This window comes from Sinohyriopsis cumingii, chromosome 5 (assembly GCF_028554795.1).
Source record: "Sinohyriopsis cumingii isolate HCF-2022 chromosome 5, ASM2855479v2, whole genome shotgun sequence".
NCBI classification, from domain to species: domain Eukaryota; kingdom Metazoa; phylum Mollusca; class Bivalvia; order Unionida; family Unionidae; genus Sinohyriopsis; species Sinohyriopsis cumingii.
In genome coordinates, this window is record NC_142965.1 from 19,881,637 (window position 1) to 19,902,696 (window position 21,060).

General features: G+C 34.4%; 1 protein-coding gene across 1 annotated transcript; it reads left to right on the forward strand.

The window, feature by feature from the left end:
• The first annotated feature begins 3,740 nt into the window (after nt 1–3,740).
• Nucleotides 3,741–18,367, forward strand: LOC149798741 (profilin-1-like). Its single transcript, XM_089957620.1, has 4 exons — nt 3,741–3,938; nt 9,599–9,764; nt 11,866–11,967; nt 17,465–18,367. Exons 1-3 carry the CDS (start codon nt 3,831–3,833, stop codon nt 11,961–11,963), a joined length of 372 nt encoding a protein of 123 aa, XP_089813746.1. The 5' UTR covers nt 3,741–3,830; the 3' UTR covers nt 11,964–11,967; nt 17,465–18,367.
• Nucleotides 18,368–21,060: the final 2,693 nt, after the last annotated feature.

Sequence of the window (21,060 nt, forward strand, 5' to 3'; positions counted from 1 at the left end):
CTGTTTTTGAAGATTTTTCATCCTTACGTTGCATCTGCTTGTTCTCTTTTTTCTATGACACTCTGAAGACTAATGTCCCTTTCGCATGAGAATGATAACATGTAGATACCTTTGTCCCTCTTTTCTCAAGTCTTTCCTTTGATTTGACGTTGTTGACATTCTAGAACCCAGTGTTCTTTCTCTTGACAGGTATTTTACGTATCTTAGCGTTTATCTCGAAAGTAGTCCGAAGTCTTGTCTGAAGCATACTTTTGAATGGCTTTATGCAAATTTCAGACGGGAAGAACGAATTTGTTTTGACTATATCTTCATCATCATCATCATCATCTCTCTCTTTTTCTGTTGTTCATTGCTAGGACTTTGGTATTGAAAACCAATGTGTTGTTGAGTGTGTGTGTGTGTGTGTGAGAGAGAGAGAGAGAGAGAGAGAGAGAGAGAGAGAGAGAGTAAAACTTAGTCAAATAATATTTTAGAATCAAGATGAAACGATCCCACTATTCCGGTGAAAAACTAGAAGAAGAAATGAAGTGGCGATGACGAAGAATTTAAGTTTTCCCTCATACGCTAAAGGAATTGTCAAGCCATATACATGCCAATAATTTTGTAGATGACTTGAGTGAGCTTGAACTACTACCCGATACATCTTCTGCAACAAGATCAAGAGATTCCAGATCCACCAAAATAGAAAGTTCGATAGCTTACGAAAAGTACTTTCACATTCTCGAGACGCAGAAACTGACTTCCAGAAAATGTAGAACCACGGCTAATATTTTTTATGAAAATCCAAGTCAGAGGTGCCACCTGAAAAATCAGCAGGCTTCATTACAGATTTGTGGTATTCCTTGTCAGAGGCAATGAAAATGCCAGTGTCGAGAAAAAGAGGACGATCTTTTGAGACTCTGCGTCCATCACGACATTTTGAAGTCTACTGTGTGGATCAAATTGAGTATACCGGCAGTAAAAACACGATCCAAAATTCATCAACAAAATTCATTATGTTCAACAATTTAATAACGAGTTTAGCATCACCGATGGACAAGCCACGCTTCACATGACCCAAGTTTCATCTACTAGAATTAGAGGGTGCAGGTAAGTGCACGATACTCGTAGCATCGTCCCAACCGACAACTCACAAGATCAGATATGCTTAGCACGTGCTATCGTCGTCGGTCTGGCGAATGCCGAGAAGTCTGTGTGTGTGTGTGTGCGTGATTTGGATTTGTAACTTATATTTTAAAAAAATTTCAGTCATATCGCTACAATGTCTGCAGTGTGTCAGTTTATAGTGATGTCTAGCACTTGGGCATCATGCCGCAGACAAGTAGCATGATGCCACATTATCCTGACACCAGGCCGACCAGCCCTAACACTAACCTCTTAATGCTGAGCGCCAAGCGAGGCAGCTGTTAGTACTATTTTTGTAAGTCTTTGGTATGACTCGGCCGGGGATCGAACCCACGACCTCCTTCATCCGTGGCGGACGCTCTAACCACTAGGCCACCGGAGCGGTTATGCTGAGAAGAATGAGACCACAGAATTTGAAAGTACAAAGGGGGAACATTCGATGATCGAACGGCGCCAAGCAACGAAAAGAAGCAGAACTCTTTTGGAACAGGCATATAATTCCAAAGAGACCGTGTGTGGCATTCCTAAAATGCAGACACTTTAAAACATGCTGGCTCCTCGTCAAACCTTTAAAGTATGTCCACAGATAGTTTGTAGAGCTCTCTTGTTTCTAGGACCCGATTTTCTGATGGAACATTCATTCACGTCAAAGGTTGCATTTACCTTCCAAAGGTTACCCAAGGTTACAGAAAATATAGATATACATAACACTATAACTGGTTTTGATGCAATTGTTCTCCATACCGCCATTTCATCGTTCCAATATTTCACATACATTTACAAATATGTTAAATTCATTATCATTTTTTGTGCTCTGTTTTGAAAGGAGATATATTAAAAGCAATTACTGAATTTAGTTGAAGAGATATCCCAATTATTTATGTCTCTTGTATGAAATTACACACACACACACACACACACACACGTGTGAGCATCAAACTCTGCAACGATGTAAAAAAAAAAACAAATAAGCTTTTGCTCTTCCCCAATCAAGTTGTTTTATAAATGAGCAGTCTCTCCATCGTTGGTATATTCTCGCGCTCGAATGGTGATTTTACAGTACCACAGCTACAATTATAGCATTCTGTAATCTCTATTTAAGGTATGCTAATGTCTGAATATTATGGCATTATTTCAGTAGTAAGGCATTGGTGTGTGCTAGATCACATCCGTTAAACTCCAATGGTTGAGAAAGTTGTCTCAAAGTACAATGGTACTTTTATTTGTATGCAGTAGTAAGGTAAGTGACCTCGTGATCATATACATATCTGGGGTGTCTCACTTAGAGGTAATATAAAAGATCATGATAGTATACAAATCTGAAATAAGCAGTGAATTATTTTAATTTATTTTGTTGTACATGAGCGACATAAGGTCAAACCATATTAAACTGTAACATATTACCTAACTAAAGACTCCTGATGAAAACTAATACATAGGTGTAATACTAAAGCGCTGACTATTTGCCAAATTCTGAAGGTAGGAAAGTATGGGCGATCAGAAAATGATGTATGCCATATTTAATGTTATCCTACTTCTTTAAAAACACTGTATAAAGATTTTGTATAACTAGTCAGCGCCAATTCCATCTATACTTTCAGAGCAGGGGTTGACATTGGGATAGCTTATCTCCAGACCAGCGATATTTTTTTTTTTTAAACCTGTGTTTAGCTGCATCTGGACCTCCCACCACGTGTATATATTTCACAGCATGTGCGAGTATGCGCCGAAGGAACCCAGTAAATCATTGGAAGAAGAAGCTAAAACGATTAAAACGACGGAGTTCGAACGAAGCTGGTCAACATTTACAACAACCGACGGCTCCGCGCACAAATAAAGATTTTGAACTAGAGGGGGTGACGAGCCTGTAAACCAGAACTCGTTAGATTGTCTCAAACGGCCTTTAATTCCCTACTTCAACACCACCTCCACATAATCATTCTCCTCCTCATCTTCTTTATTAAATGTATTAAAGTTACTGCGTTTACTTTACCGGCGACTTTTAAAAATAAATCTTCGTCCTAAAATATGGATAGCATAACTGACTATTTTTTTCTCAACTGAACTGAGATATCTAATTCCTACATCAAGTTTTACTTTCTCATTTCCATAACCCTTTCCAGATCAGTTGAGCTGAGTACCGTGAAGCGTCTTTGTGCAACGAGATTTACTCCAGCCGCCCCGGCACTGAAGCAATTTTACTGTGTTGCTGCGCCGTACAACACCTAACCAAAGAACAAGTAAAAGAGCATTTGTCGCAGATCTTCAAATGGAATATCGATTTCATAAATTTTCTTCGCTGAAATTAAAGTAAAAATTATCAGATCAGTCATTAATTCTTATGAAGACATATATCTTGTATTTTTAAGAGAGAGAGAGAGAGAGAACTCACAGCGAATTGAATTGAATATCAAACCAGTCTAATTATTTGATTATTCATATGGTAAACGTCCAAAATATAGTTCTCTCTTTCGGTCTTTATTTCTGTTTCATATATTGTTTAACAATTTCTCAAAGGAAAAATAATAGATATTTGACATATGTAAAATAAAAAGGTACGATAAAAATTGTATTAGACTGCTTGTACAATTTCTTGAATTCGTTGACTCAGAGTTTTATGCGCACGAATATTTATCCATCCATTACCCGGAAGCGTAGGAAGTGCATTCGGTCGGGTGAGAAGAACTCTTAGAAATTTATTGAAAATGTCTTGGGATAGCTATATAGATAACCTGAAGGCCCAAGGATGCAACGAGGCTGCCATTTGTGGTATAAATGGAGGAGGTGTATGGGCGAAATCGGCCTCTGTGAATGTAAGTTTAACACGTGTATCTCTAACATGCATATCGCTGACAGCAGTAACCCCGCCTCTTCACAACTAGTATTGGCGCTTAGGTATGTAGGGAATTTAATTATACCTCAATTCTTCAAGCCTGGGTACATTATTTGCTATTGGTCCGTAAAGGAAAAAAAGGCAGAGGCTGTATAGCTACACTTATATCGAATGCGAAACTGAGAATATACAAATTTGGAGAGAGAAGGAAGAATAAAGGGGGTGGGGGTGAACTGCCATATTCGCAACGCTTCACTTCCGGGGTATGCGAGCCAGAAATACGACTATTTAAGGAATTTCCGAAACTAAGCAATCGTCGCCAGTGTTTAGTTGCTAAGGTAGTATCAAAATTCAATTTACGCCTTTTGCCCTGTAAATAATGAAAAACTTGTTTGGTGACATTTTTGTTTGAAAACTTGTTCTTTGTGTTTGTAGTTAATGATGAAGTCAAATAAAAGACCAAAGGCAGATGCAGTCCACATTCAGTTTAGTACTGATGGAGTGGCAGGATACCTATACAGAAATAGTTCCCACCAAAAAAATTATTTGTTGCCCATATTAACTCAGTTTTACGTTATTTTGAGATCATGTACCTCTTTTATATGTGTGTGTGTGTGTATATATATATATATATATATATATATATATATATATATATATAAATAAAGATGGAGAATGCATTAGCCAGAACTTATTTAATTTAATGTAGTAGTTTTGAGAAGCTTCGCAACTAATAAACACTAAATGCATTTTCTTTCCATGCAGTGTTTTCCATATGGGTGCAAGATTGGGAATCCACAGTTGCTTTGGTGTTAAAATTGGGGATCAGATTTAGTACAACAGTAAACCCTGGTTTCAGAACTAGGGGTCATATTTAAAATTTTCAGGTTTCTGATGCACAAATGAGGGTAAAGGGAAATGCTGATGCAATATTTTGTGATAAACCAAATTTGACACCTGGAACAGACATGCCCTGCTCATGAGCGTAAGGAAACATTAGTGAAAGAAGTGGTCAACAGGAAATGAATGTAGAATTTCACAGAGTTTACTATTATATATCCTAGTTTATATGGTTGTGCCAGATAACATATTTAAGTTTGCATGGTTAATGGAAATGGTGACACAGTATCCTTATAAAGTTGGTAGTTAAATGGGACTTTGGAAAAAGAACTGAACCAAAATAAGTAAGGAATGAAATTATGTATTGTCCCACTTCAGTCAGTGATACATAGCAGTTGTTAATGTCCTTACAGTCAACCATGCTAAAAGATCTAGCCTGCTTCATACAATGTCTTGTAAAAGAAATTTGCAGTATATTCCAGATTAGTCCTTGTTAGACAGATTTTTCCATGTTGTGCTGCAATGGTTCTAAACAAGTTTTTCTGTGGCTTCCTGATGATTTGTGGCTGCCTGATGAGAAATGTTTGCATACATTATTTTAGAGATTCAGCTTCACATAAATCCTCATTCCAAGATAGGGGCCCCGAGTGGCTGAGTGGTCTAAAGCGCTCTTCGTTACGGATCACTGCCATCTCACCTCTGTCTGCGGCGGTTCGAGTCTAAGATTCAGCCAATGTGGGTATGTGAGAAAGCTTGCCAGTAGCTTCTCGTGGGTCGGTGGTTCTTTCCGGGGTTTTCCCGGGTTCTTCCTCCACCATTAATACTGGCCGCCATGTATAGCCTATCGTGTGCTGAAAAATGGCGTTAAACCCAACAACAACAACATTCCAAGATAAAAGGCCCATTTTGAGTACTCGAAGAACATTACCAAAAAGTTGCACATAAATTAGATGATTATTTTTCATTTAATAAATTTGATCATGTGACATCTGAGAATTTATTTTTGTATAGATTAATCAAAGTTTTCTCAGTGATGCATAATTGCATGCATTCCCTGACATGTAATGAATTCCCCTCGGAAAAAACGAGGAAGTGCACCAAAAGTTGTGTGACTATAATGAAACCTGTAATAGGGATGCTTCCAGGATGCATGAATTGCATAAAATTTGTATGAATTCACGTGCTTATAAAGTATTGATACACGAGAACTTGAGCAAATTTGTTTAAAGTCACACATCTATAACTGTACTTTGTGCACCAAACAATTTGTATGCAGTGACCCATAAAGTGCTTGTTGCAACATAAATCGAGCTGTCAGTAGAGGTCTTGACATCTATCTTCTTGGGGTAGGCAACTGTTTAAAAATCAACTTGACATAGATTGTTGGTTAACTAAATATAATTGGACCCTGGAACGAGCATTTTAATGATTTTGATTCTAGCATTCATCAAAAAGTTTTACAAATGTACAGTGTGACCGCGCTATGGCGTGCTCCATTATAACGCGAATTCGGATATAACACGGTCGTGGCATGGCTCCCGAAATGTCATATGCATGTATTTTTCTTGTGCACAAAAAAAATCTTAACAAGTACGAAAAATAACAAAGTTACTTATCATTTTGAGGAAGAGATCGCGTATGAATAATACAAGACAATTGTGGCTTGGCTCCTGAAATTTTATATGTATTTTTCTCGTACATGAAAAAGTATTTTTTTCTTCTTAAAAGTAAGTAGGAAAAAAACACGTACAAAGTTTATTATGGGATCATATGGGTCTTCGACAATGTCGCAAACTTGGATTGTTTTTCCTTATTGCCTACAAAACATACCATGTGGCTTTTTTATTTATTGGCGACATTGTTGGCTATTTAAACTTTTATATACAACCATTGGTTTGGAGTACATAAATTCAGAGGCCCCGTGAAAGGAAGCTGCAAACTGGATATCAGATGCACTGAAATTAATCTATTGTTACATAAACAAATTCTTTGTCCATACTGACAAACCATTTAAACAGTGCATTGTTATATCACAATCCACTTATCTTGACATCTAGCATGAGTTCTGTATGTTGTGAAATATCTGCTTTTTTTTGTTGACATTTCTTGTAACGGAGATTAACCAGTCGAGGCATTGTCTCGTAATCTATCTTTCATCGGATTTTTGGTCGCTCGCTAGTAATTAATATATTTACAAAGACTGACATTTGTATGTGGATGGTAAGTAAAATTCCTCTTCTTTTCACTCAGAATTAAATCTTTCAGAACACTCACATTTTCTGTACTAATCCCTGTCACCAGAACACCTGTGTCTCTATCGTCCATTGACCTGTTGTTAATTTTCAGATGCATGCATGGAAGGCAGCATCACGCTGCTACCACAAATGTAAAAAGGAAAAAAAATACATCTTACTTATTGGTTTATTCAGTAGGCATGGAGGGACAGTCACTATAAAAGTCTAAACGACGGCCAATTCCTTTTTAAAAATGTACTCAGATAAAATAGTTTGCTGAAATTTCAAAGGAAACATTACCTTTGAAGCACCGACTGTTATGAAAATGTACTCAGCAAATGGAAAAAATACCAGTCTCAATCATGCAATACAATTATATTTGATGTTGCTGCCACAATAACAAATGGGCATTCGTTTGGTTCTCCAAAGCTGTCCTTTAGCTGTGATTTCAATAGCACATGCACCCTTCATCAAAGAAAGCTGACTACAATCTTTCAATAACAGCAAAGAACTTTTCTTCAGAGGAAGTCAGTACCAGACTTAAATAAAAGTGATGGAATCTGGTGGATTTTTGCATTTTCCTATGTGACTGGAACACCTTAACTGTGCTGTGAAAGTTTCCTTTTTGTAGGGAAAACGTTTGTGCTTATGAACGCTACCAACAGTGGCTTAAAACAAACTAACTTTTACCAACATGGAACGTACTTGAAAGTAAATGTGCTTCGTCATTCGTTACGTGATTGTGCTGTTTTTCCGCTGAATTCAGACCAATATGACATGTTAAAAAATTATTGAATATTTTAAAGCTGTGTGTGTTTGCATATTTTTGATGGAATCACTTGTATTGTGGATTCAGTGTATATGATGAGGTTCGCAGGTGAGTACATGGTGTTGATACTCTATTCATGCTATACATTAGACATTTATATATAAACAGGATTCACGTATATGTACCAATTCATGGTTCTCTAAAGTAAACTATTATATTGTCTTCTCTGTTTTCACTGCAGGTGTATTTCTCATTTAATGTGCATCAATTTAAGATGGTAACTGTGCGGACAAAGCACATATTTTACTGCCTGCATTTATTACCCCACCCCACCCCCACAATTTTTTGGGGGGTACATTTTCTTCAGCTAACTGACTTGGTTACATATAGCGCGGTTGGGTTATATGACTCCCAACTACTGTGTTATAGTGGGGTCACACTGTATGTTTAAAATACGGGCTACATAGAACACTCAAAAAGGATGATACCCATCATTTTCTGATGACAGTTTTGTTCTGCAGATACAGGCTGTTGATGGCAATAATATCAATGAGCTTCAAAAGTTTTTTTTTTTTGAATATGAGATGATTGAAGCTCACAAAGCGTTGCTGGAAATACCAGTGAATAATTTTTAACCTGAAAATTTTTTAAGTGCAATATTCATTTCTTTTCCCAAACAGTCATGTTTGGTGGGATCTTGTGCTACAAACTACATAGCAATCATTGGGCTAATATAATTGAATGAATATAAAATAAGAATCTAAAAAGTGATTAAAAAGTAAGAATGTTTATTTTATCAAAATACTTTGCATCGATGGACTTAAAACACTAATACAGCATTATGGAACAGATAATAAATCTGCTAGCAAAGAACTGATTCAAGAAAGTGACTTTTTAGCAGAGCTCTTTTTAGTGAAAATTCTGTTTTTTTAGCAGATAAATCCAGAGAGAATACCTATGAGCTGTTGGAAGTTGTTTGTATATAACATCCATAAAGAACAGTTTCCTAATTTGTTGGCTGTGGATATGTCTGTTCATACGGCAGATTGTGAAAGGACAAGAAACAGATTAAGCTCAGAAACAGTTAATTATAGGAGAGACATCTTTTGAGTCTTTAGAATAATAAAACTCTAATAGCGTAACAGGAAGAAAGAACGAGATAATTATGTGTTGGTAAATATTAAACGATAGCCATTTTCCTACTGCCTTTTTTCTTCTATTTCCCTGATTTTGGTGACATGGGGTAGATAAAATCCTGGTAGTATCTCAGCAGTAATATGCAGCAGTTGGCAAAGCTTAATCTAATTATTTAAATATACAACTTCAACATCAGCCACTATAATCAAACACTTACTGACTTTTTGTAGTGCCACTTTAATAGATTATCTGCCCTATGCTTGGTGAGGTGCACAGTTTTCAATATTAGTGGTAATGTTTCTCCAGTCACACGTGGTTCTGATGCATACTGTATAATGTGTTTGTTATTTTGCCTGTGCCAGTAATGAAAATAAACAATTGTATATAATAATTAATACAGTTCTTGTATGCAAATTCCCTCCTCCCACCTTCAACCAATTGATTAAAGAGGAATAATTTCCCTATCAGTGAAAGTCATTGAGAAGTCACTGTGTGATGTATTTGACATAACGACATTGCAAAATGAAAGTAACATGTTCTAATTTGCTTTTTTCCACCTGATAAAACATAAAAGATTTTTCCCACATGATGAATTATGACATGCCTATTGTTACATTTAGCAATCCAATTTACGTTTATTGCATATCATTCTCTTTTTAGGTTGATGCCACTTTTATATCAAGTGCAGAAAATATTATGAAATCTGGTGACCCATGTGGTGTAAGTTACAAGGGTGAAAAATACATCTGTATAAAAGTAGATAGAGACGACAATGCTCAATTTAAGAAGAGCACATCTGGAATTGTTGTGTTTAAGACAAATCAAGGTAAGATGATTTCAGATATCTTCCATTTTGTTTTTCTTTCAGCTTCACACCTAGACCTCTCCCTCAATAATGTGCGCACAACAGGGTGAAAAGTATAGACCGCACTATAAGAAGGCATGAGTTATTGCAGGATCTCCAAAAGAAATTATGCCATACCCTCTAGACATCAGGAAAACTGGGGGGTGTAAGCGAAAACATTTCTGTATTACGTGACTGCTTTTTGTTTTGTTGATTAGTATGGTTCCTGGAGTGGTATGCTGTAGTGGAGTATGAAACAAGGAGTCTTCGAGGCAGGAATCCAGACTAACTGTTACTACACAGCTAAACAAGATTCTTTTGTTTTAACAACTTGCAACATTTATTTTGTGAGACAATCATCATTGTATTACATACACAATTGCATTTATAAGTGTTCAGTCGATCAATTGGAATGAGTTCATCTGACATGCTACCCTAGATCCTAGGCATGTAGGATTTGCATACCATTTAACATATCCTTTATTTGATACAGAGATGCAATTAATGCAGATGATGTCAGTTTTTAATTCATTGCAACAATTCAACCAAGACTTCAGTGAGTCAGGGCCGGCACTTAAGTTCTCAAGAAAACACTTGCGGACATAGCTGTTACAGTAGATTAACACTTTTTACACTTAAATACAAGAGGACACAAATTCGCTTATGATGATTACACTTAAATGAACTGAAAGATTGAAGTAAAATGCAAATTTCACTTGATAAAAAATTAAAGTGTTTAATTTATTCAAATGCTGCCAGGTTTGACATTTTCATTGGTCAAAATTTTCAAGAATGTCATTTGAAAAGAAAATAACATTAAATGACTTCTTATTCAAAGTTGTTAATGTTGATTAAAATTTCCAGGTCCTTTCTTTTGTTTACGATGATAAAATGAGAGATATATCAGAGTTTCATTTACCAATTTTGATAGTGATTTTCTTAAATTTCAACCAATAGGGATCAATGTTCAAATATTTTCTGGTTTAAAAAAAATGGGATCCATGCCTGACCACAATATAAGCGGGTTCATGAGTTATCAAGGTGCAAGTTATTGAGGGAGTGCTATATTCGATTCCCTGGGCAAAGGAGAAACTATGATGATACACTTTGCTTGGTTTCAAAATGTCCAGCACTAAATTTGTCCAAAATCTAGGATTCCATTATGCAGAAATCTATGGCCACAGTTTGAAAACAGAATTTCTGGACATTATGTAAGTAGAGGTCCTGAGGACAGGGCGGCCACTAGCAGGAATTCTGTTTTGCCTTAAAGATTCCATAGTGTGCTACTTTGTGAGTAAAATATTCTCATTTTGTTGCTAGTTACCCAGATAAACTAAGGTAATAAAAAAAAATAATTTGTAAATTACTTTGATAAAATGTGTGGCTATTGAAAATGCATGGGCTTGTGCTGTTGTGCGCATATATTTTGGGTCTCAAAAGTCGCTGAAGTCCTCAAGATTAGTTTATTTAATGTTTTAGAATGCTGCAAGAAACAAATTTCTTAACAAAAGAACATTTATAAATAAATGTGTCAGCTAGCAATACAATTTGGCTGAAAACAAACAAAATAGAGGTATGAAAGGTTCTAAAAGAAGATATTTGTTAATAATGAGTCGTGACTGGAGTTGCTTAGGAGATGATGCTGGAATGACAAATCAGGATCTGCCATATATTGGACAGTAAAAAATGAAATGCTGGATTTAACCAGCTATTGATAAACCTTTGTTTTTAAAAGTGTGTAGCGTTCAGTACGTGGATTTTTTTGGTCAGCTTTAAGATAATTCTTAAACAAATCTGGAATTTATTGTGAAATTTTCTATTAGCTGTTAGTTACCTGAACAATTAAGTAAATACAAAAGAGAAGTACCAATTATGAAATTGGGATATTTGCAAATACACAGCAGTACCTTACATATTTATGTGAACAAGCTATTTGTTGGCTTTGACTGTCTACTTTAGCATCCACAATACTGTTTTTTATATTGGATTTAATTTATTGGATTTTTACTATTGAAATCTTTAAAAATGAATCCTTTGCAAATACATCTGACTTTGCAGTAATAGATGTCTGTACTTGTTCCAGCATTGGTCTTTGGATTTTATGGACCAGAGGATCAACCAGGAAAAGTAACTGCAGCAGTAGGAAAAATAGCAGATTACTTGAAAAGCTCTGGGTATTAGCCGTGTAAGTGTTCTGTTGGTTGCTTTGCTTTGTTTTAAAGTCTCTATTGTGTGAATTTGAGTTGTTTGTTAAAGTTTATATATAAATTTTATATAATGTCATTATTGCTTGTACCATTGTTGTAAAAAAAAATGTCTCAGGGTTTTATTATATTGATTACATTACACTTGTCAGAACCTGGGTGTCCATTTTGAATGGTATGTTTTAGTCTATTACAACACTCTTCATGGAGCATTTTTTTATATATAAAAACAAACCTGTTTGAGGGATTCAAAAGACTGTGTATTGATATTATCTCTCCATTAGATAACAGTTACTCAATATTTAATATTAAACAGATTTTGTATTACTTTAATCTTTTATTTCATGTATATATTATAGAATTTGAACGTCTTTACCTATTGTATTTTATCTTCTTGTACATTTTGTATTTTATCTTGTATTTCTTGTATATGGAATTGTTTTCTTCCTAGATTTGCATGCAAATTCAGAATGATTCCAGCTATAGGTCAAGTTTGAAAATGGTCAAACTTTACCTATAGTTAGCACCATGTAACCAGTATTGTGCTGAGATGCTGTCAAATTCTACTATGTACATACATGTGTATTTTTCTTTGTAGTGTCCCATCATATATTTGGGAGTGGGTCAGTTTTGCTAAAAGTTTTAGCTTGGTTCATACATTTGTATGTAAGTGCCAAAACTAACAGCTAAATCGTGTCGAACAGGCCACAGATGTCACACATGGGTGGGCATAGCTGAATCAGGGTTAGGTTATTTTGAGATTATCTTTGATATTTATGTTAGAGGACAAGGGATTCAATATGACTGGATTGGATTTAACTTTTAAATGAAATACAGCATTTGTTTCATTCTGCAGTGCAACAAAATTAAAAAATGTAATGCCGTCTACGACACATACCATTATATAGTTTGAATGTTTTGCTTTGAAAAATAAAAAGGTATTTTTTTTAAGACAAAGAAAATCAGTATATTTGTGCATATTCTGCTCAGATTACAGTAACCAGTGGGAAGCAGTCTACAAGAGACCATAAATGTAATACCATTGCAATGATGTGTGGTAATCAGATTACATATGCTGACAGGTTTATGCAAGCTGTTAACTGATTACCTTACTGTAGTAATCTGGACAGTTTACGGCCAAATGAGGGTGTTTTATGAGATGTTATGTGGATCAAATGTGGCCCATGATGGCATTTTCATGCCTTTTAATAGAAATTGGGTGATCTTTGATTTTTGTTGTTGTATTGTTGAATTGTTCTTGTGTTGCTCAAGATGTTTACAGAGGAGCATGTAAGTGAAGTTGATCCATGTTTTATTCAGTTAAATTTTTCGAAATGCTGAAACAAGCTTTCTCCCCATACTTAAAAAAAAACCACTGCCTAAGAAATATGAGACTTGGGAATACATCTTGTGTTCATCTCTGAAACTTTCTCCTTATGATGTACTTCATTTGGAGGAGTAATGGAAAGCAGTCAGCAACTTTAAAAACCAAGCTGAACAAAACTTGAAGTTTGATCTTTCTTGCAGGCTGGATGTGGTTGATTTGTCATTGCCACATTCAAATAATGTGAAAAGACATTGTCCAATCTTCTGAAAAATAAAATTATTCAAGGGGAAATCTGTACCAGAAAACTACTGAGGGCCTGTTGAGTATGAAATTAATGTCATCAGCAGTCACCAGTTGGTGATCTTGTGAATGAAAACTAAAAATCTGTGTAGATATTTATAAAATCAAATCTTGGCAGTGAACTGCGAGATATACAACTTTTCATTTTTCATTGAATGGTTATATACTGATCATTCTGACCCCAAACAAATAGAAAGATAGTAACAATAGTGGGGGAGGAGAATAAATCTCGTAATTATAAAAAATCTTCAGTGTCAGTTACAAAATACTTTCCCCGTGTTTCCCTTCATTCACCATGAGTAAAAAAAAAAACTTGAGCATTGGCTCAAAAATAAAGACTTGAGATGTCTGCTTTGAGTCCTGATAGTTTCATTTGGACTTGAGATTTTGGTGTCAAGGGTCAAGTGACTCCTCAGTTTTGAAATCTTTTGAGAACCCTGTGGATGTTGTTGGCTACTGCAAATGTGCTATAATTGTCATGTGGATTTGTATTAAGTAAACACCTTGGTTTTCAGTTAGAACTATGCTCTTTCTTTAATCCTCACACTAAGGTATCTACCTTGCTAAGATAATTTTAAATCATTGCATCTGTTACTATGTTTAGCGATGGTGATGTCTTTAAAGCTAAGGTCAAACACAGTGACATTTCCAGGCGAGTTGCTCAGATGTGTTAGTATGGCAGTTGAAGCTGGTTTTATGATGCATCTGAACGATGCCATAACGAAGCCAGCCTCAAGTTTTAGATTTGGCAACTCTTCTAAAGACTGAGAATGAGAGATTGTGTTAGGATTGTGTTTGTACAAAAAAGTTGCATTAAGAAACCAATGTTCTTATCACACCGGTAAATGTGATGCTGTAGGCTGCATGTCGGCTCGTAGCTTTCTAGCCTCCAGTATACTTTCCTAGTAAGCCCAGATACAGTTTGCAAAACAATTATTTAATACTACCCAGAATTTATTCTACCTTGATTTTCAAGATTTTTTAGAGTCCAGTTACCATTTGGTAGTATAGTGTTGATTGTATCAGGTATCTGTCACTATTGATATGCATGGTTGCACCATGCAGGTCAGCAAGAGTTAAGTGGCTGTGATTGGAGTGACCTTTATGAAATAAACAGCCAAGTGGTATTTCTGGATCAGTACAAAAACAAGATTAAAAAAAAAAATACAGGTAAAAGATCCAACCTGGCTATGAAAACAATCAAATATAATTAACCAAAAGTCTGTTCACCTGCATGGTGGGGGAGAAAATGACATTTGATTTAATTTGTCCTTTTTTATTCCAGCTTTGTATACAAGAGTTTGAGATTTCTGTTGGGTTAAGATGCATTAACTCACTAAAGAACCTAAAAAATAAAGAAATGCAGTTGGTGCATTTTTACCTGTTTTTAACCTTTCTGTGCAAGTTAAAGCCTTGATATAGTCTCAACAACTTGACAACTTTTAAAAACCTGCTTTTCCATTATTTGCATATATAAAAAAGGAGATATTGAAAACAGGGGTGGCTCCAAGAAAAACTTGTACAAGCTGGCTGGCCAAAGAGCTGCTTAATTTTTTTTTACAGTCATATCTCAGCTTTCAGTTAGTTAGGAAATTATTGTTTTGTCTTGATGCATAAAACATCCTAAGATTAGGGATTATTTTAAGGTGGTGTTGATTTTATTTATAGGATGGATTAAAGTTTTGAGGATACATTTATCTTGTGTTTCATACTTTTCAGAAAACCCAGCATCTGTCTGTATTTTATGATTTTGCAGAGTAGTATATATAAAGTGACTTGGATAATGTAATAATAATTAAGATAATGATAATGTAATAATAATTAAGATAATGATAATGTAATAATAATTAAGATAATGTAATAATAATTAAGATAATGATAATGTAATAATAATTAAGATAATGATAATGTAATAATAATTAAGATAATGATAGTTGAGTTGGTGCATGGTATTTGATAAAGAAACAAACAACAATCCTGATAGTTCATATATACAGAGGTCACCTGTGGACAAAGTCCAGTTTTGCCTTTCCACTTGGATGGCCTTTGTTGACTGGTTTGACTAGATGTGAAAAGAAGTCACTTAGATGTATCTATAAATAGTAATTACATCACTATTTAACACTGTGTTCAGTGTACAGCCAAACAGAGAAAAAATTAATAAAGACTATTTTCAGAAGGTGACTCAGTTAGTTACAAATGAGAACTGATGCACCTTGAGACCCTCTATTATGTACATATAACATACAAATATGTTCACACACACACAAAAGTAAATATACAGTTTATAAAAAAGTATTTATGTAAATATTACATTGCTGCATAAATAAAAACACCGGAGTTGGATGGTATAGCATGTGCTTTAAGAAGTACACCATTACTTTAAAAAGTACATCATTTCTTTATTATTATTATTATTTTAAGATTTCATCCATCTTTTACACCTGTTATGGAATGAAGAGATACTTTTTAATATCATATGGAATGTTATTAAAAAATGATGTAACTTGCATCTGTATGATAGCATTCACTGTACAACCAATCATGGGGTGGGTACATAGAGCAAATAGAGAAAGTAACAATGCATACTGAAAAAGAATTGTCCATTTTTATTTTAAGCTGGAATAACTTGAATACACAATGGAAATTATTGAAAGCAATGAAAATTTAACTACAGTACGAAATGGAAAAATGGAATGCAATGCAAATAAAGACGCAATGGAAATTATTTTTGTGTTCGTATATTTTTATATATTTTAAAAAGTCAAAAGTAAGCTTTTATTCATCAAATGTATATATATGTTTCTACTCTGAAATAGAAAATAGAATTAATTTTCAAAAATGACCCTAATAATTGTATGAAATGTGTGCAATTGATTGCTAGTTAAAAAAACATGAAGCAGTCATCAAGCATGGTTTAGATCTGTTGGTAGGATATTCTCCACAGGAAAGCACAACATAAATATATTCAAATGATACTTCTTAACTTAAAGATGTTTTTCTTAATGTGCTTTGAAGCTAGATTATTAGATAAGATAGTTCCATTGCATCCGTCAAGAAACACAATACACTCAAACTATGTCATTATTTAAAGCAATTGTGGGTCATGTTTTAATTTGGGTACGTTTTGACTTGGGCACCTGCTAATTGGCAGGGCAGGATAGTCATAATGGTGACATTAGAGTATGACCCTTAGAGACATGATATTAGGGCACCTGCTGATTTGCAGGGCTAAGGGTAGTCATGGTGGTAACGTTCGAGTATGATCCTGAGGGACATGATGTTGGGGCACCTGCAGATTTGCAGGGCTAAGGGTAGTCATAGTGGTAACAATTGAATATGACTCATAGGGTCATGATATTGACTCCTGAATAGCATTGATACATGCTTTTTTGTACACATTGTTGACTAACTTCCCGTTAAGTTCAGCAGATCCACTTAAATGGGTTTTCATTGGACCTAGATTTTCTTAGGGAAGTCCATTTATTCTTTAAAGAGAGGATGAGCTCAGATTTTCATTCTAGCTGGGATATTTTGTTTCTGACATCTCAAGATAATTTTAATTCATAGCAAATTTTAATTTTTAGCAAATATGATGAATAAAATTCATTTTTTGTCTTAAAAATGGAGCAAGTGTAATTTTTGTTGTAGTTATCTGGGGGCCAAGATATTTGTTTTTCAATGCAATTCCATGCCCCTGTACCATCACCAAAAGATTCAAAATGGTCAGTGACTTAAATAAAAGTTTGTTTACATTTTTATTATAATTATGTAGATGGTTTACAAATAGAGTATTGAATATTTATTTGACTTCATTAATAGTAATGATATTTTTTTCTTTCTTGTTTCAGCTTCAGGGCACCTTAGTATTGCAGTGTACATCGTCTGCCTATTTTTAATTGAAAGCTATGCAGCTGATGCCTTAAGAATGACAAAAAATAAAAACTTCAACTTTAACGACTGCAATCTTCTCTTGAAATTGTTGCCATTATTTTGGACATTTTCAGTTTGAATTAGGACAATTGATGAGTGTAGTACACAGGTGCATTGTTATAATACTGTTGGTAATGAAAAGTAGAACTGATTTTGTATTTTTATGCTAGATTAACAGAAGACTATGACAGTGTTGACATTTCTTCAGCTTTGAATTAGTCTAGGATCTTGATGAAGATTTCTGTAATTTTCTTCTTTTTGTTCTACACCCAAGCAAATATCATAGGTAGATTTCCCTCTGCTTTAACCTTTTAAAATGTTGCAGTTTATTTGTACACTTGATGAAGAAAAATAAAATATTTCTAGAAGGTCATTTATGGACAAACTGCTTTTATGAAAAATGTTTGGTAACTTGTGACTTTACTAAAATTCTGGTGTTCTGTGATTAATTTCTTTGTTGGACAATTATTAACCACATTGTGGATAAATATTAGCACTTTCCTTTTTTTATTTTGTTTTTGTGTATTCTTACATGAATTCTGAGAGCAATGATAGCGTGGGATTTCTACCTTTTTTGTTCTGAACCATTTGTGTTTAATTAACATATAATTATAACTATTGCCTTGTATGTAATTATGTAATATGGTTCCTATCTCTACCATATTTTTGTACATTTACTCTGCATATTGGTTTTCTAAGCTGGATGGGGGAATACTGTATGGCTATATAAAATAATTGTGAAATAAATGTATCTTATGGAGAAAGTGGATAAAAACATGTGACTAATATTCCTTTGCAAATAAAGAACATTCTTATTAGAAGTCCTTTCGTGTTAGTATAACCAATGTACACATGCACTGTGGCTACTCATAGAGTTTGTGTAGAACTAATACAAAATTCTAAACTGCCTCTATGGGTCGCTACAAGACACTAAAAGTTCCTTTCCTGGGTCCATTGTATATTTTATTGGAACAGTCCCGATGTGATAAATATTTCAGTATGAATAAATTACCTGAAATTAGCATTCACTTGAACAAGAAATGATGTTATGATGTACCAACAAGAATAAAATTTTACCAGAGTATTTTTTTTCTCCCCATGAATAAGTAATGATAATTTGTTGGAATATTACATGTATGCTGAATTATCAGGGACAACTCCATGCCTTAGAGCCATTTCCAAATACTGTAAGGACTTCTCTGTACTTGTAGTTAGTTCCTTCTATTTAAAACTTGATGGTTGAATAAGGATTGGAAATTACTATGTTATACAATTGGACTTCATACAAGGCCTTTTCAGGATAATAGCAACAAGAAATTCCAGCTCGATTGTATTATTTGTTTAAATATGGCACTGAAGAATTTTAACCAGATTTGAGGTCGAATGCTTTACATTAGACTTGCAGTTGTAAATCCTTGCATACAACAGTACTGACTACATTGGTTTATAAATTACTAGATTTGTTGACCCTGTCTTCACAGAAGTGTAGTATGGCAAATCATTTTTTGTCCATTTGCATGTCTGTCCATTCGTCCACATGTTTATTTAATTTCAGTGATGGTTTTTTACTTTTAGTGCAGTACCTTTTTTCCAACTCTTGGATATGGTAATAAAGAATCAGTATACAGTTATCTTTATCTCATTAAATGAATGACCTTGTTAACAAAATTTGTGTGCTGATTGACATGGAGGCCTTGGTCAACTTTTTTCCCACTTTTCAATTGAATGCAGTCCATGATTGAACTTTTATATGCTGGATCCATTGTGTACTGTCGGATTTTTTCTTGTCTTGTAAATATTTGGTGCTCCTGTTTCTGATATATTGTGCAACCATTATCTGTCAAAGGGTTACTCTTGTATTTTGATTGATATGAAACTCCTAACATCGCAAGTTTGTGTGTGTACAATGTTTCCTGTACTTGGCTGTATAATAGTGGTCAAGTTCTTCTTTCAAGATGATCAGAAAATGAGTTTTATTGGTGCTGTGAAAATTTACAAAATTGGTCCTGCAGCAAAATTAGCACAGACCCTGTATTCCCCATATAGATTAAGTTTATAATTCCTACTTCACTAAGTATTTTTTCATATACAGTTTCGTGTTGTATGTATAAAACCTGAGACTCCTTTGTATTATTTACTGCTTGATTATTATGAACAAATGATTTAGAATTTGAGGCTGGCAGTAGATTGCTTTTTGAATGCATGAAATGGGACACAGGATACATGTAGGTGTGCTTGTCTGGACTGTGCGGTTTTAATGGACCAAATAGTATGTCCTACCTGATTTGGTAATTTTAAAAAATCATTCCAGCTTGCTTCTTTTGTACTCCAGAAAATTTTGTTTTTCTTAGGTTATGGCTTGGTTTTAAAGGTCTGATTTTTATCAGCTGAATATGCGAGTGTTTTATTTTCATCAGTCAAGTTCATTATTAAAGTAACCATCACCATTTTCAGCATCATAGATCTGTGTGTATTATATTTCTATTAAGTAGGTTAATTACAGGTAAACATAGGTCTATATGTTTACAAATGTTTATATCATTTTGATTTGAGTATGCAAATACTTGCGTGTGCTTATTTGAATTAATTTTGAAATATGTGGTACATGATGATAAATGTTTTTACAGGCTTTGAATTTTTGGAATGTTATAGAACTCTTGTATTCTACGGATTATAAGACCCTTGAAAATATTGTCCACTGTTTTAGTTTTTGAATTTGGCCAACAAAGAACTATCTTAGAAACCGTACTAAATAAAGAATTTTTAACTGCAAAGTTAATTCCAAGAAGTATAAAGTAACACTGAGGAAAATCAATGACCAACAGTTTGTATGAAATTTTGGTTCATCTGTTATGCTCAACACAACTTGTGTACAATCATTTATAAATACTCATCAAGGTAGAGATATGGACTGACTGCAGCTTAGAACTTCCCTTAAATTTTTCAAGATGGATTAGATGATTGTCACCTTATGATGGTTTCATTATTGCCATGTAAGCAACACCATGCATATGGTTAAGTATGGCCAGGACACTATCAAAATTGTGTGGTAGACTGTTTTCATGCTGGTAGTAGTGTAGTTTCTATTATATAGTTATTATTTCACTAATTATTCTCAAAAACTGCTCAATACCCAAATATAGTGCTGTACATGTAAATATATCCTTTCTTGTATCCTATATTCAAATCTGTAGCTGAACGATATGCAATGAAACAATTATGACATGAAGTTACTAGAGGCTTGTCTGAATGGAATGCTGAAGTAAAAATAGGAAAGAAAAACATTTGTTGGGTACAAGGATCATTCTCTGTTAAAATGTCACTTTCTTGACCTTCCTTTTTAGGCTCTGCATTATGAAGGGTCAGAACTTGTTTACCATCTTACTGATGAACCTGGTGCCATTTTAAGTCGCTTGATATCCAGTTGTATACAGTACCAATGCAAACACTGTATTTGTAACTTGCTGAAGGGACTTTCTAATTCAATTAAGCAGATTTTTCTCTGATCTTGTAA